General features: G+C 37.2%; 1 protein-coding gene across 1 annotated transcript; it reads left to right on the plus strand.

Annotated features, from left to right (window-relative positions):
* The first annotated feature begins 895 nt into the window (after positions 1–895).
* LOC145642714 (uncharacterized) lies at positions 896–1,891 on the plus strand. The gene has a single exon (XM_081693888.1). The coding sequence runs from the start codon at positions 896–898 to the stop codon at positions 1,889–1,891; it is 996 nt and encodes a 331-aa protein (XP_081550014.1).
* Positions 1,892–17,174: the final 15,283 nt, after the last annotated feature.

The raw sequence follows: 17,174 nt of genomic DNA on the forward strand, positions 1-17,174 counted from the left end.
GCAAGTATGTTTGTGAAATAATTAAGGATGTCGTATCATTTTTACAATTGCCATGATTTTCCCATATAAAATCGATACGGAAAACATAATAATACATATCCACACTATTTTTACACATTTATATAATTTTGAGAAATCGTATCATTTACAATCGCCACTATATCCTAAAAATCGATACGAAAAGCCTTTTTAACACTAGATATATAAATATTATTTGACAAAGAATACATAAAATATGTCATAGCTTATTGGTGAAACATTTAATATAAGATTTTGAGGTTGCATGTTCGAATCTTGTAAAGATCATACGCACGCTAATATATATATATATATATATATATATATATATATATATATATATATATATATATATATATATATATATATATATATATATATATATAGTTTGAAGAAAATGAGTTAAACATTTATAGCGATTGTAATCGCTACAATAATCACCACGATTGGATTTAGTTTTTAGTATCGATTATTGAGGCCAACCCCAGCGATATTGAAAACCAATACTATAGGCTAAGGCAACGGGGGATATTGTATCGAATGACCATTCGTTGGGAAAGCTTTTTGTTGCAATTACAATCGATACTAAAGGTTAAAATAAACGCTACGAAAGGGTTATTTTCTTGTAGTGTAAAAGAGATAGCAGGGAGGGGTTGGGGGGGGTTAAGGGTGAGTAGTTAATTGTTTACAAAACACCATCCTACAAATTACATAATCCTAAACTTAGTTCAGAGTTAGCCTAAAATTCACAGTGCTAAAAAGACAAAAGCAGCATCTATGTTCCATTCTTCTAGGCTCCGTTGAAGACCATTCCAAAAAAATCCAGCCACCACTTCATCACCTACAGTCAGCCTGAAAAAAAAAAGTATAGGGACTCATGGAAGAGTTCTTGGAAGAACTCTTTTTCAATGAAAATCAACTGTACAATGAGGAGCAAACAATGGAAGCATGGCATCATTTCACAGATGAAGAGACTCAAGATGAAAACAGCAACTCAGAAGAAGAAGGTGGTTATGATGGAGATGATGATGGTGAAGTACATGGTCCACTACATATGTATGGCAGACAAAGCAGAGAAATGACAGTAGAAGAAAAGCGCCAACTAGTTGATGAGATCATGCTCAATATGGAGGGGGACTCATTGCTAAGGGGATTTTTATCCAGTTTGGCAAGAAAGCATCATGTGCATAGATCAACAACAACAAGATGGTTTAAGGTAGTTAAACAACACATGTTACAAGGAAATGATGTAGATGTAAGGACCAAAAAAATAGGCACTGTAGGCAGAAAACAAAAGGAGTACACTGATGAATTTTTAACATCAGTGCCTTTGTACAAAAGACAAACTGAAAGAGGATATGCTGCAGCACTTAATGTGTCAAAGTCAGCTATTCACAGATTAAGGAAAAGGGGTAGATTGAGAACACACACAAGCACAAACAAACCAGCACTCACTGACCAGCATAAAATAACAAGAATGAAATGGGCTCTAAGTCACATAACCCCAATTCCAGCAGAAGGGGACCCTTTATTTGAAGACATGCAACAATGGATACACATTGATGAAAAGTGGTTTTTTATAAACCCAAAAACAAGGACATTCTACCTCCTCCCAGCTGAAGACAATCCATACAGAGCCCAACAGTCCAAAAGGTTCAAGATAAAGGCTATGTTTATGGGTATGATTGGGAAACCATTGTATGATGCAAACAAACAATTATTACATGATGGGAAGTATGGTCTTTTCCCTTTTGTGAAGTATGAGGAAGCAAAGAAAAAGAGTAAAAACAGAGACAAGGGAACCATTGAGGCTAAGGCAGTCCAGAGCATTAACAAGGAAGCAATAAGGGACATGCTACTTAATCATGTGTAGCCAACAATATGAACAATGGCCACCCCAACTTCCCAAAAAATAACTATCCAATGGGATAATGCTAGGCCTCACCAAATACCACAAGATGCAGAATTTCAAGAAGCATGTCAAGCATATGGATTCAACATACAATTTGTTTTTCAACCAGCACAATCACCAGACATGAATGTTATAGACTTAGGACTTTTCAATGTCATTCAATCACTGCAATATCAGTCATTCCCTCAAACTTTAGATGATCTCATCAAAGAAGTAGAAATAGCATTCAAAGGATTTGATCAAGAGTTGAACAAATACAGTTGGATTACACTTTAGTCATGCATGGTTGAGGTGTTAAGAAGAAAAGGAGGAAACAACTACACAATACCACACATGAAAAAAAGAAGTCTAGACAGGCAAGGTGTTCTACCAGAATTGCTTCAAGTAGACAAGGAATTAATTGCAGAGGTTGTTTCCTATCTTGATTCAATCACAATTCCAAGTTCAAATGCAACTGAATTTCAAATGGAAGTGGATGCAGATTGAAGACTATAAGGAACCACATTCAAACCAACACAACCAAAGACTGCCACATCTAACCAGTAAAAGCTTAACATGTTTTTTTGTAGTTTTTGTTGGTATTGGTTAGGTGTATTTTGGTACATAGTTAATGTAAACATTGTTAGGCAGTCTTGTATGGTACTATAGTTTGGTAATTAATGGAAACTCAATCTATTTTGGTCACTAATATTCCATCAGATAGGGTTACATTTCTCTTTCAAGACATCAATGAGTTATGGTACCTCAATAGATACCTCAATCAGAGGTATCTAGAGCAGCCATGTCACTCAAATAGCTATCAGATGAGTCCCTTCATCACTTGGATGAGATTCAATTTGATGCAATCAGTTGGGAGAGGGGACTCAATGCATCATACATAGGGGACTCAAGGAACAAAATCATACACAGCCCATTTCATACTCCAACCATAGTTACTGAAGCACATAACCAACTTCTCAAATCCAAAAAAAAATAAGGGGACTCATCAATTTTAATCCAAAACAACAATTCATATCCAAACAACCAACAACTCATACAACAATAAGATATTCAAACATATCACTGGATAAAGATAAAACCTTAATAAAAAAACAATTTAAACCCAAACAACCAACAACTGATACACCACCAACATATGCATTTCATATTCCAACCAACATCTCAATTCCAAAAAAAAAAAACAGGGGGCTCATCAATTTTAATCCAAACCCAAACAACCAACAACTGATTCACCAACAACATATTCAATAATAAAAGGAAACACATCAAATCGAAGCCAACCAACAAACAATATCAGACTAGGCATAACAACCAACAGGGGACTCATGAATACCATAATATAGCATAAATTGGAACTGAAGAAGAAGATTAGAGTTTTAGAAATTATGCTGCCCAATTAGTATGGGGGAAGGGACTACTGGGGGTAGTAGATCTGGAGGTAAGCCCCTCAAGCGCTTCCTACCAGCGCCAGACCCAGAAGCACTCCCACCCATCATGGGATGGGAAGTGGGTGGCTGGAGAACTTCTCCGGCAGTGAGCTCTTGGAACAACAAAGACCCCGTCTCCGATTTAGCGTCTGGTGGTGGTGAAGCAGTTGGAACAGCCACCACAGCAGCAGATCCACCGTCTTTGGCGGACACTACCTCCAGATCTGCGCTGTGAGGTGGCGGAACCGCCCTTTTGGACCCAGAAACCTTAATGGGCTTGTCATCCTCGTCGCTTGAAATGTATTCAGCAAGCTTCGCACCGTGAATCTTCCTCCTTGCAATTACAGAAGCACGACGGAGCAACTTCATCACCCCAGAACCACGACGAGGTATGTACATGGTTCGCTCAGATTTTATTGGAGTTCGAGTAGATCTAGAAGATAGGGACTCATGGCTTTCGAGATCGATGATTTTTGGTTGAGAAGAAGACATTTGAAGAGTGAAATGGGGTGAATCGGTGTGAAAATACAGAGGATGATGAGAGAGAAAGGAGGAAGAAGTAAGCTGTTGGAGGAGAACGAAAGAGAAGGCGAAGAAGAGAGAGAAATAAGAAACGACGAGAGAGAGAGAATTTGAACAGTTAGGGTTTGAGAGGGGGGGCTTCATTTCTGGAAAAATTTTCCAGAATTTATTTCTCCCAACCATTTTCCAGTATTGAATGCAGATTCAATGAAGGTGGTTGGGAGATGAAGCAATTTAAAGGAGGAGGGGGTAAATTTGGTGGGAGTAGTTAGATTATTTTTTTTTTTTTGACAAAGTAGTTAGATTAATTAATAAAATAAGTAAACTAAGTAAAACAGATTAGGAGTGTTAATATAATAGGTTAGTAAATAAGTAAGGGCAAATATGTAAATTTACACCCAAAAACTTACCAAAAAAGGGAAAAAAAATGTTGCAAGTAAAGTGAACCACCCCGAAAAGAAAATTGTTGCAACTAAAATGAACCGGAGGTAGTATTATTATCTGCAGACCGCAGGTGGTTTAAAAAAAAATAAAAAAAAAGAAAAAAAAAAGGAAAGGAATCCATAATTTTTTCCCTCCAAACCTAAAAGGGCCAACACATCATTGGCGGATCTAGGGTGGGTGTTCAAATGGGTTCATTGAACCCACCCATTTTTTGAAAAAAAAAAAGTTTTATAATATATTAAAAAAGTGTTAAAATAAATATTTTTGTACATAACTATTAATATATGGTGTCGTAGCTTAATGATTTTTTAACCTTGGTTCATAACTTGAGGTCAAGGGTTCAAATTCCTTTAGGCTTTTTTTTTTTCCCTTTCTTTTGTTTCAAATCCCTTTAGGCTTTTTTTTTTTTTTTTTTTTTGGTTTTTTGTGTATCGGAATTTTAGCCTTCTCTTTTATTTTTTATTTTGGTTTTTAATTTGTATATTGGGATTTTTTGTGATCAAATCCTTTAGCCTTCTTTTATATTTTTACTTTTTTGTTTTAAATTTGTGTATTGGGATGACTTCTCTTTTACTTTTTTTTTTTTAATTTTTGTTTTATTTGTGTATTTAGATTTTTTGGTACTAGTATTAGATTAATTTTTTAAATTTAGATTGTTTTGGACTTTTTGTTAGTTTTTTTATGTGTATTAAAAATTCAGAATCTAATAGACTACCTGTAGGCGTCGTTTGAAGTGCGCCTACGTTAAAAGCATGTGGTGAATATGCTTGACACTCATAGGAAGTGGGAATTGACATACGATTAGGGACAAAGCAAAGTAGGGAGCCGCCAACAAGTTTTTAAGGAACTTGTAAACCGTTCACGGATCATAAAAGGCACCCACGAATAAGGGACAACGATAGGCAACAACGATTGACCCGTGAAGGTTACACCCCATTCATAATCCATGAGATTACTAACTCCATATGGTTCGGAACCACGAAAGGAGGATCGGGGATGATGGTACGAAGTGAGTCATGGAGTCACATTCGCCCGTATTGGCCTCTACTCGATTCTTATAGTGAAAAGCATTCCTGTGATCTCAAAGGCATACAATAAAATATTCAATTTGCTCCAAAATATTATTAGGCTAAATTGGTTGAATATTAATGCAACATATAATTCTAAAATATTTGTGATCACTTGATTAAATAACAAGATTAAAAAGGAACCTAAACCGGTTGTCCAAATTATCTTATTAGGCGTGATTTTCAATTACATATTCCCTTTAAACATGCAATATGGTGATCAAAATAAATAATAGAATCAATATTAATATAAAACCAATTTAATCATAATTCCAACAACATAAAAATCGTTAGAAAAAATAACAATGATAAAAAGAGCATGATCCTTACTTTGAATCTGTTTGTTTGCAACTACAAAATAATAAACGAGTTAGTAACTTCAAGGAAATAATAAAACAATAATTAAATTAAATTAAATAAAATAAAGTTGATTTTGGGGCCAAACCCTCAAACAATTCTACCTTTCACGCCTTGGTTTAAGGACAGAACTGAAAGTGCAGCTGGTACTCAAGAAGGGGGGGGGTTGAATTGAGTACAGGGCAGTGTTAAGAATTATTGGATTTTCTTCTCTATTTATGTAGGGGGACCAGGTGATGAACTGGTCCTGCAGCGGAAACAGAAAATTCAATAAATAATCAACACAAAGATTTAACGAGGTTCAGCTCAACTCTGAGCCTACGTCCTCCACTACCCTAATTACTTTTATTAATCAACTCTGAAAAACAAAAGCAATTACAAATGATCACACTCGTGATCCCCACACCTAACTCTAGGTGTCACTTCGCACTTGAACTCACAAGCACTTGCACTCACACTCGTAAATGCTACCCAATCACTAACCTCTTAGTGATTCAATACAAACCCTTTGTTTCCCTCTAAATGCTTCCACTCAAAGCTTACAAGAGATAATTACAAAACAATTCTTACTGTGTGCATAAATAGTTTGTAAGAGATGAACTAACTATTTCCCTTAGAGTGTATTTCGAGCTTTCAAAGATAGAGAAGTTTTTCAGAAAAGCTCTCTCGAAATTCTGATCGAGTTTATGCTTTTATAAGGTTGGGAGATGAATTCTTTCGTGATCTTTTCAGATCATAACTTAGGTAAATAGAATATCTTTTATTTTGTAAATAAGAGATATTCTAAGATATTATTCTACTTTCCATAAATGGGTAGAATAATATATTCTAAGTTATATGCGAAATAATTCATCTCCAACTCTGCATAAACTGAATCAATTAGTTTAGTAAATATTCTCTAAGGATAGGAAATATATATTCCAGAAAATATTTACTGAACTAATGTCCAGGTTCATGAAACAAGCTACGAAGCAGCTGTTTCCTAACCTGTTAGTGTCCTAGAGATCAGGTCAACTTTTCCTGATCTCTACAACACTAAATATTCTAAGTAAGGGATACAGATAGCTTACGTACAAACATCCATGCACACTTAACATTATAAAGACTACAAAGATCAACTATCCTAATCTGAGAGACTTCATAATCTTCAAGTCTTGACGGCCTTCCTTGATAGAACATTCTGATACATATTTCTTGAATGCTTTGATTCAAAAGGACTTCATATTGCCTCAAGTACTTGGGATAGCTGTTCCTGTTCAAAATGTTAGTTGATATGATATAAAACCAACAAGAACCAGCTAGTCAGCTGTTTGTCATCACTCAAAACCTTAAGTGACTCAACAAATTCCCCCTTTTTGATGATGACAAACACTTTGAAGTTTCCTGCACCTGCACGTTAGTGAGAAACAGCAAAGTAAAGAAAGTTCTAATCTACACTTAAGAAGACAAGACTTTCTACTAGACTTTCTACACAGGGGATATCTTGTGTAAAAGACTTATGACACTAATGACTGACCAGGATAGCCATCTTCATTTAAAAGGAACAACTTGTTTTTGGATTTTTGGAAAAAGACACTGAAACAGTTAGTTAATCTAACTGTTCTCTCTATTTTAACTTGTTTTTGTGATTATCTGACTCAAGGAAATAAAAGACTCAATCTAATTGTCTAACAAGGCCTTTTCAGAAACTTCAACCTGCTTTTCCCCCTTTTGGCATCATTAAAAAGCATTCAAAAAATAGAATTGCACACCAAAATATCGCAAGTAAGCCAAAAATCAGTAGTTTCAACCACTGATCAATCTCAATGCTGCAGGTTAGCACAAACAGGTTATTCAATCACATGAAACAGAAAAAGCTTAAAACTGTGCAGGATTACACACCAGAAGGTTAGAAACATAATAGAAACCACACTGCATGAAAAACAGTCTAGCAGTGTGGGGGAACAGCAAATATTATGGCAGTTAATGGAAGGGGAGGGGGAGACTGAAGTGATCATTCATCATCATCTTCATCCTCTTCTTCATCCTCTGGGTTGATCTCCTCCTCGAAGTCAGAACCTTCCTCAGCTGTCTTTTCTTCTTCCTTCTTCTCCTTTTCCTCTGTCTCTTCTTCTTCTTCCTCATCAGATTCATTTTCCTCTTCTTCAGAACCTTCTCCTTTTTCAGCATCAGGACCCTTCTCACTGGAGGATTCCTCATCATCCGTCTCAATGATCCTACAGTGTGTAGAGTCAAACTGCATCCCAGACTCTGGGGGCAACAGGTGATCAATCACCCTGCAAATAGTGAGGAATTTCCTGTTGTTCATAAGCTTATCAAGCTTCCTTTCTTCTTCAGCCTGCACTAGACTGGCAGCCAACTTTATGATCCTCTCATCCTGCCTTTCCAACTTGGCAAGAAGCATTGCCACATCCTCAGGAGTGATTTCCTCCTGGTTCCCTGCATCCCTTGGGCTACTTTCTTGACCTACAAAAGTCAGCTTCTTTCCAGAGTAGTCAATCTTCTTCTGAGTGAGTATTTTCTTGGAGAACAACTGAAGACTCACCACCTCACCAGAAAAAGAAAACTTGGGATTCTGCTCCTTGATGATTTTGCAGATAAAAGAACCATAAGGCAGGGAGTTGTGGGATGAAGCATGGCAGTACAACATGTGCTCCATCATTAGAGCAGGCAGATTAACCTTAACCTTTTTCAGGATCAGATAGATCAGGACCATGTCCATGATCCTAACAGTACCCCTGCCTTGACCCTTGGGCAGAAAGACCTTCAAACACATGGAGTGCAGAACCAACATAATTGCCTCCCTAAAGTCACTAGGGGAACCAGCTTCTTCCTTCTTTCCAAACAAAAACTGAGTAACCTCCTCAGGTGTTACTCCTCCCATTAGGGGCCACCCATCACTGCTATATCTACCAAAACCATCTCTAGGTATACCCAGCAACTCAAATAAAACAGACTCAGAAACATGTACAATACTACCAGAAACAGTTGATGCCACAGACATATCAATGTTTTGCTTTAGATTAACAAAGAACTGACGAACAGGACCAACAAAAGCATCATTTAAATTATTAAACAGAGACATCCATCCTTGGAACTCAAGAAGTTCCTTAACTTGACTCAAAGCAGGAATATCAAAATATTCATTCTCAACACCACAACCAGATAACACAGTCCTAGAACTTAAAGAAGTTGCACCAGTACTGGGGTTAACAGGTTGTTTACCTTTAGCAGCCTTGGAGATACGGGAAACAGATGATGTTGCTTTCCTTTTCTCTCCTCTCTTAGGCTCAGATGGTGTAGTCTCCTTCTCTTCTGAGCCCTTAATGACCTTTGAAGCAGCCCTAGTCTGCCTTTTCCTTACAGAGCCAGTAGTGGTACCAGCAACCACCTTGGTCACCACTACATCTAGATCCTCCTCCATCTTCTTGTCCTCCTTCTCCTCATCCAATCCTTCATCAGCCACTTCCTCTAACTGTTTTTCAAGTTTCTTGGCTATCTTTTTAACAGGTTCCCCCTCAGAAGGTGATTTGGGGTTTGAAGAAACGGTTTCAGTTATTTGAGTGAGGGTTTCGATGGATTTCTCTTTTGGGGCCTTTTTGGATTTGGATTTTTGTGGAGAAGGGGTTAAAGTTTTAGTCTTTGATGGTGAGGCAGGTTTTTCCTTCAAGACATTCTCTTTTGAAGGAGTTTGTCTCAAGGGAACGGCCTTGATGGGTTCAGTTTCAGAGGGGTTGATTTCTGGTGTTGCTTGTGAAGGAGTCTGCTCAGAGACGTTCATAATAACATCCTTGATTGTTTCTTGAGATTTTGAAGAGGGGGAACTAGCCAAACTTGCTTTGGAACCTCCTTTCCTTCCTCCTTTCCTTCCAGTTCCAGCCTTTCTCACCATTGTTGCTAGTCTAAGCTTCGAAGAATTGATCTTGTGTAGAGAGAGAAGTTGAGAATTTTTGATGAATGATGAATAATCACGGAGCAAGGAAAGGGAAGCAAATATATAGCAAGAGGAATTATAGAGACAATCAGAAATAAAATCAGAGGATCAGAAGATATTTGGAAGTTATTTTAATTTGGAAATAACTTCCATAAATGAACAACTGCCCATAATTGCAACTGTCAGAACAAATTGCCGTTGGAGGAAAATAACTGCCATATTTAAAAGATTTTAAAATCAAATAAGAATATAAAAAATATTTTCTCACGGTTTAATTTGAAATTAATTTCAAAATTAATCCGTTTGTATTTGCTGCTGTTTCCTCTGCTGGTAGGGTTACTGAAACAGTTGCTCATCTGTTCAATATGGCCTTTAATCCTGAAAGTGATTAGCTGCAATATTGCTCACATAGAGATAAGCAATTAACATTGAGATAATAGACAGATTGCAAAGGTATGATGCACGCACACATTTAAAGAATACTTAATTAGCCAATCATTGGGGAAAACAGCTGAGAGAGGTCTCTTAGTTTGACCTAGTCAGACCTAACATGACTCTAAACTTGCAGAAAGACTCTTTACCCAATGGCTTAGTGAAGATATCTGCAATTTGATCTTCACTGTTGCAAAAACTCAGCTCTACAAGACCTTTCTCAACATTATCTCTTAGGAAATGATGTCTTATCTCAATATGCTTTGTCCTGGAATGCTGCACTGGATTCTTAGAAATGTTAATAGCACTTGTATTATCACATAAAATAGGTACATTTTCATAGAAAATACCAAAATCTTTCAACTGGTTCCTTATCCACAACAGCTGGGAGCAGCAAGCTGCAGCAGCTATGTATTCAGATTCTGCTGTGGATAAAGCAACAGAATTTTGTTTCTTTGATCCCCATGAAATCAAGCAGGGACCTAAGAAATGTGCCATACCAGATGTGCTCTTTCTGTCTACTAGGAATCCAGCATAATCTGCATCTGTGTATCCTAATAGTTCAATTGAACCACCTTTGGGGTACCACAAGTACAGATCATCTGTTCCTACTAAGTATCTAAGTATTCTCTTGACAACCTTTAGGTGAGATTCTTTGGGATTGCTTTGAAAACGTGCACACAATCCCACAGAAAACACTATATCTGGCCTACTAGCTGTCAAGTAGAGAAGAGAACCAATCATACCTCTAAACCGTGTAGCTTCCACACTCTCTCCTTTATCATCACTGTCTAGCTTTGCATTTGTAGGTATTGGAGTTGCATATGATTTACTGTCTTGTAATCCATACTTCTTGATTAGTTCCTTTAGATACTTCTGTTGATGTATCATGATCCCATCAACTGTTTGCTTGATCTGCAATCCTAGGAAGAATCCTAGTTCTCCCATCATGCTCATCTCAAATTCACTTTGCATCAGATCTGCAAACTCACTACACAAAATTTGATTAGTAGCACCAAATATTATATCATCTACATATATCTGTACTACAATCAAATCAAAATTCCTGGTTTTGATAAAGAGGGTCTTATCAACCGTTCCCCTTCTATAGTCATGTTCCATCAGAAAGTTGGACAGCCTTTCATACCAAGCTCTAGGAGCTTGTTTAAGACCATAGAGTGCCTTGTCCAGCTTATATACATGATTTGGGAATTGACTATCAGCAAAGCCAGGGGGCTGCTCAACATATACTTCTTCTTTCAAATAACCATTAAGAAATGCTGTCTTAACATCCATTTGAAAGAGCTTAATGTTCTTATGAGCAGCAAAGGCAATCAAGATCCTTATTGCCTCAAGTCTAGCTACTGGTGCAAAGGTTTCATCATAATCAATGCCTTCTTGCTGATTATAACCTTGCACGACCAGTCTAGCTTTGTTTCTGACTATAGTACCCAGATCATCCAATTTGTTTCTGAAGACCCACCTGGTACCTATGACTGACCTGTTCTCAGGTCTTGGCTCAAGATGCCACACTTTATTTCTTTCAAATTGATTTAATTCATCTTGCATAGCCAAAACCCAATCAGGATCTTTTAAAGCCATCTTGTAGTCAGTTGGTTCTATATTGGATAAAAATGAGAAAAATGCACAAAAGTTTTCATAAACTGCTCTCCTAGTCTGAATGCCTTTACTGATATCACTCAGAATTTGTTCAGTAGGATGAGAAGATTTATATTTAAAAAAGCTAGATCTAGGTGCATTCTCATTTAATCCATCAGAACCATCATGCATCCCTGGTTCATTTGTGCCATCAAATTGGTTTTGCACAGATGAACCAGTATGCTGAGATGTTCCCCCTACCTCTCTTACCTGGGTGGAAGACTTGTCCTGAAAGTTTTCTGTTCCCCCTAAGGTGTTGCTTTCTCCATTTACTTGGGGACCTCCATCCTCATGAGTATCTACTTGTTGAGAATCTCCTTCATTGTGACTAAGTCCTTCACCAGCAGCACCTGGTGAACCAGTATGTGAACCTGGTTTTTCTAAGGAAACATCAGTTGATTCTCCTGTAAAATACAAAAGTCCTATCTCATCTAAGTCATCAACCTGCACATTCTCACAACACATATTAAATTCATCAAAGACTACATGAACACTTTCTTCAACACACAAAGTTTTCTTATTGAATACTTTATATGCCTTACTGTGAGAAGAATAACCAAGGAAAACAGCTTCATCACTTCTTGGATCAAATTTATCCAAGTTGTTCTTACCATTATTATGCACATAACACTTACAACAAAAGGTTCTGAAGTATGCTATGTTTGGTTTCCTTCCTCTAAGAAGTTCGTATGGAGTCTTCTTCATTTGAGGCCTTAACATCAACCTATTTAACATGTGACAAGCTGTATTTACAGCTTCTGCCCAAAAAGACTTGGGGAGACAACTCTCAATGAGCATTGTTCTTGCCATTTCTTCCAAAGTCCTGTTCTTCCTCTCAACTACTCCATTTTGTTGAGGAGTTCTTGGGGCAGAGAAATTGTGAGAAACTCCATGTTCCCTGCAGAACTCTATGAAGCTAGAGTTATCAAACTCTGATCCATGATCAGATCTTATGGCAACCAGTTGATGATTGATCTTGTTCTGAACCTGCTTTACTAATACAATAAACTCATCAAAAGTTTCATCTTTAGAAGACAGAAATAGAGTCCATGTGTATCTGGAATAATCATCAACAATGACACACACATATCTAGAACCATTTCTACTTTGGACTCTCATGGGTCCACATAAATCAATATGAATAAGTTCTAGAGGTCTGCTGGTACTGATAGTTTTCTTTGGCTTAAAAAAGGATTTGACTTGTTTCCCTTTAGCACATTCTTCACAAACTCTATCTGCTTCAAACTTGATGTTAGGCAGGCCTATCACCAATTCTTGAGACCTGAGTTTGTTAAGAAGTCTAAAGCTGACATGTCCCATCCTTTTATGCCAAAGCCACTGGTCCCTATCAGAAACAGCACTCAAACAGATGGACTTGTTCTCAGGGATTTGGTTTAAATAAGTAATGTAAACGTTTTCATGTCTGAATCCCTGGCAGACAAGTTCATTTGTTTGCAAATTCACTATGTGACAAAGGTTGTCTTTGAACTCAACTTTATTACCTTTATCACATAATTGTGAAATACTCAAGAGATTATGTTGTAAACCATCAACATAATATACATCACTAATAGCATGGGAAAGTGACTTACCAACCTTACCAATTCCAAGAATGGTACCTTTGCTGTTATCACCAAAAGTCACCTTTCCCCCTTCATGAGCTGTAAGTGAGAGAAACTGTTTCCTATCCCCTGACATGTGTCTTGAGCAGCCACTGTCCAAATACCAGTAGGTATTGTCTCTCACTTCAGCCTGCACAGGAAAAATTCAAACGTTAGCTTTAGGAACCCAAATCTTTTTGGGTCCCTTTCCAACAACAGATTCAAGCAAGTCTTTTCTAACCCAAATCTGTTTAACATTTTTCTCATTTTTATCCAATCTACTTTTCCTGTCTTTACACTCATATTTCTTATGGCCATTCTTGCCACAATGATAGCACACATGCATGTCTTTCGCTAAGACATACTTACCTTTCTTATACTCCTGTAACCATGTAGTATCTCTGGGAGACCAGTTCCTCCTGTTCCCCTTCCCAGTATAACCAAGTCCCCTTCTACCACTGTTTCCAGCAGTTAAGGTTAACTGGTTCAATGAGTTCTGGGATTGGAGGACTTTATCCATTCTCTTCTTAAATTCTATGAACTCTCTGTCCTTTAAGTTCATTTTCTCATGCAGGGATAAATTCTGGTCAACAACTATCTCAAAGTCAAGCTTAGCTCTTTCAAGCTCAGCTTGCAATTTTGAAATACTTTAATCATGCAAAACTACAGAATCACATGAATTAGTCTTTCTAAGCTGGGCTAACTCAACCTGCAAGCTACAAATTTTAGCTTCACATTCATCATGCATATTACTAGAAACAGTTTCAGAACCAGTACTTTTGCTGTCCTTAACTAGGACATATGCTTTATATAGTTTCTCTACATCATCAACTAACAAGTTGAATCCTTCTAACAGTTTAGACCTATTTAGAACACTTGCCCTAGATTTTATACTATCAAAGTCGTACAAGTCATCATCACTATAATCAAGCACGTTAATGACACAACTTGTAAACTGTTTCTCACATTCATCATCACTGTCATCACACAAACCCATATCAGATTTTATTCTCTGAATTTCAAGTTTGCTTTGATCTAAAGCAATCTCTAGTTCAGCCACTTCCTGCTTCAAGTTAGCACAGACACTTTCCAACAAATCACAACTTGAATTAGCAATATCATATTCTTTAGACTTTTCTTTAAACTTTCTCTTAAAATCATGATAAGCAATTCCAAGTTCTAAACATTGATCTAAAGCACTACTAGCACATTCCATCAAGTTTTCTCTATCATAAAAGAGCATATCCTTTTTGATCTGATCAATGTTTACCTGATGTTGATCCAAGGGGTGCTTCTTTGCCATGAGGCAGTGGACATCTGAGCTAGTTCCTCTGCTGTTCCTGGTACCTTCTTCTGAACTTTGATTCAGTATTGCTGTCATACATACATCTGACTGACTTGAATCATCTCCCTCTTCATCACTGTCTGTATCTCCCCAGACAGCAGCAACCATGGCCTTTTTGTAGGCCATCTTGTCTGCTTCCTTGGACTGGTTGTCCTTCCATTGAGGACAATTCTTCACAAGGTGTCCCTTCTCACCACACTTAAAGCATCCTGTTGCAGAGAAGTTGTTAGATTTTTTATTTGATGCATTATTAAACTTACCCTTGATGAATTTTCCCTTCTGGTTTCTGAAACTTCTTTCAAACCTTCTAGCCATCATTCCTATCTCATCATCCTCATCTTCGACTGTTCCCTTTAGAGCAATTCCTTTTGCTGGTACCTTCTCTGACTTAGATCCAACCAGCATTTCATGGGTCATGAGGGAGCCTATCAACTGTTCAACTGAAAGAATTGAAAGATCCTTTGCTTCATAAATGGCTGTAACCTTGGGAGTCCATTCACCTGTCAAACTTCTCAAAATCTTTCTAACAAGATCTTCATCAGTAAAGCTTTTACCAAGAGATTTTAAATCATTTACAATAGTCATGAATCTACCAAAACAAGTATTAATATCTTCATCCTTAAACATATTAAAAGATTCATATTTTGACATAAGTAAATCAATTTTAGACCTCTTTACCTCACTGGTACCCTCAAAGGCAAGTTCAAGGGTATCCCAGATCTCCTTGGCAGTGGTGCATGCTGAGATCCTGTTTGTCTCATTCTCAGCAATGGCCTGTTGCAGTATCGACATAGCCTTAGCATTTTTCTCCAGCTTTTTGTAATCAGTGGAGATGTATTCATCTTCAGTCTTTGGGACTAGCTTCCCTTCTGGATCAGACTTCTCAATGGTCAAGGGACCATTCTTAACAACCAACCAACATTCATAATCAATGCCAATGATGATGTTCTTGATTCTGTTCTTCCACCATGCATAGTTCTTCCCATTGAACTTTGGTGTCTTGTTGTCATATCCCATAGCATTCATTTCCTGAGTACTCATGATCTACTTCTCTAGGTGTTACCCTTACAAGAAGCCGAGGCTCTGATACCAATTGAAAGTGCAGCTGGTACTCAAGAAGGGGGGGGGGGGTTGAATTGAGTACAGGGCAGTGTTAAGAATTATTGGATTTTCTTCTCTATTTATGTAGGGGGACCAGGTGATGAACTGGTCCTGCAGCGGAAACAGAAAATTCAATAAATAATCAACACAAAGATTTAACGAGGTTCAGCTCAACTCTGAGCCTACGTCCTCCACTACCCTAATTACTTTTATTAATCAACTCTGAAAAACAAAAGCAATTACAAATGATCACACTCGTGATCCCCACACCTAACTCTAGGTGTCACTTCGCACTTGAACTCACAAGCACTTGCACTCACACTCGTAAATGCTACCCAATCACTAACCTCTTAGTGATTCAATACAAACCCTTTGTTTCCCTCTAAATGCTTCCACTCAAAGCTTACAAGAGATAATTACAAAACAATTCTTACTGTGTGCATAAATAGTTTGTAAGAGATGAACTAACTATTTCCCTTAGAGTGTATTTCGAGCTTTCAAAGATAGAGAAGTTTTTCAGAAAAGCTCTCTCGAAATTCTGATCGAGTTTATGCTTTTATAAGGTTGGGAGATGAATTCTTTCGTGATCTTTTCAGATCATAACTTAGGTAAATAGAATATCTTTTATTTTGTAAATAAGAGATATTCTAAGATATTATTCTACTTTCCATAAATGGGTAGAATAATATATTCTAAGTTATATGCGAAATAATTCATCTCCAACTCTGCATAAACTGAATCAATTAGTTTAGTAAATATTCTCTAAGGATAGGAAATATATATTCCAGAAAATATTTACTGAACTAATGTCCAGGTTCATGAAACAAGCTACGAAGCAGCTGTTTCCTAACCTGTTAGTGTCCTAGAGATCAGGTCAACTTTTCCTGATCTCTACAACACTAAATATTCTAAGTAAGGGATACAGATAGCTTACGTACAAACATCCATGCACACTTAACATTATAAAGACTACAAAGATCAACTATCCTAATCTGAGAGACTTCATAATCTTCAAGTCTTGACGGCCTTCCTTGATAGAACATTCTGATACATATTTCTTGAATGCTTTGATTCAAAAGGACTTCATATTGCCTCAAGTACTTGGGATAGCTGTTCCTGTTCAAAATGTTAGTTGATATGATATAAAACCAACAAGAACCAGCTAGTCAGCTGTTTGTCATCACTCAAAACCTTAAGTGACTCAACAAGAACCTCGAGTAAAATATGGACTCCTTTGAGTGCTTGAAGAAGGAATTTTGAAGTGAAAAGGGTAGGCTAGTGTTTAGGTTAATAGCATAGAAGAGAGAAAGTAAGAATAATCGAATTCTGGTTGCCCCGTACATCAGAAATGAGGG

The sequence above is a fragment of the Chenopodium album genome, chromosome 8, assembly GCF_948465745.1.
Source record: "Chenopodium album chromosome 8, dcCheAlbu1.1, whole genome shotgun sequence".
Classification (NCBI taxonomy): Eukaryota; Viridiplantae; Streptophyta; class Magnoliopsida; order Caryophyllales; family Amaranthaceae; genus Chenopodium; species Chenopodium album.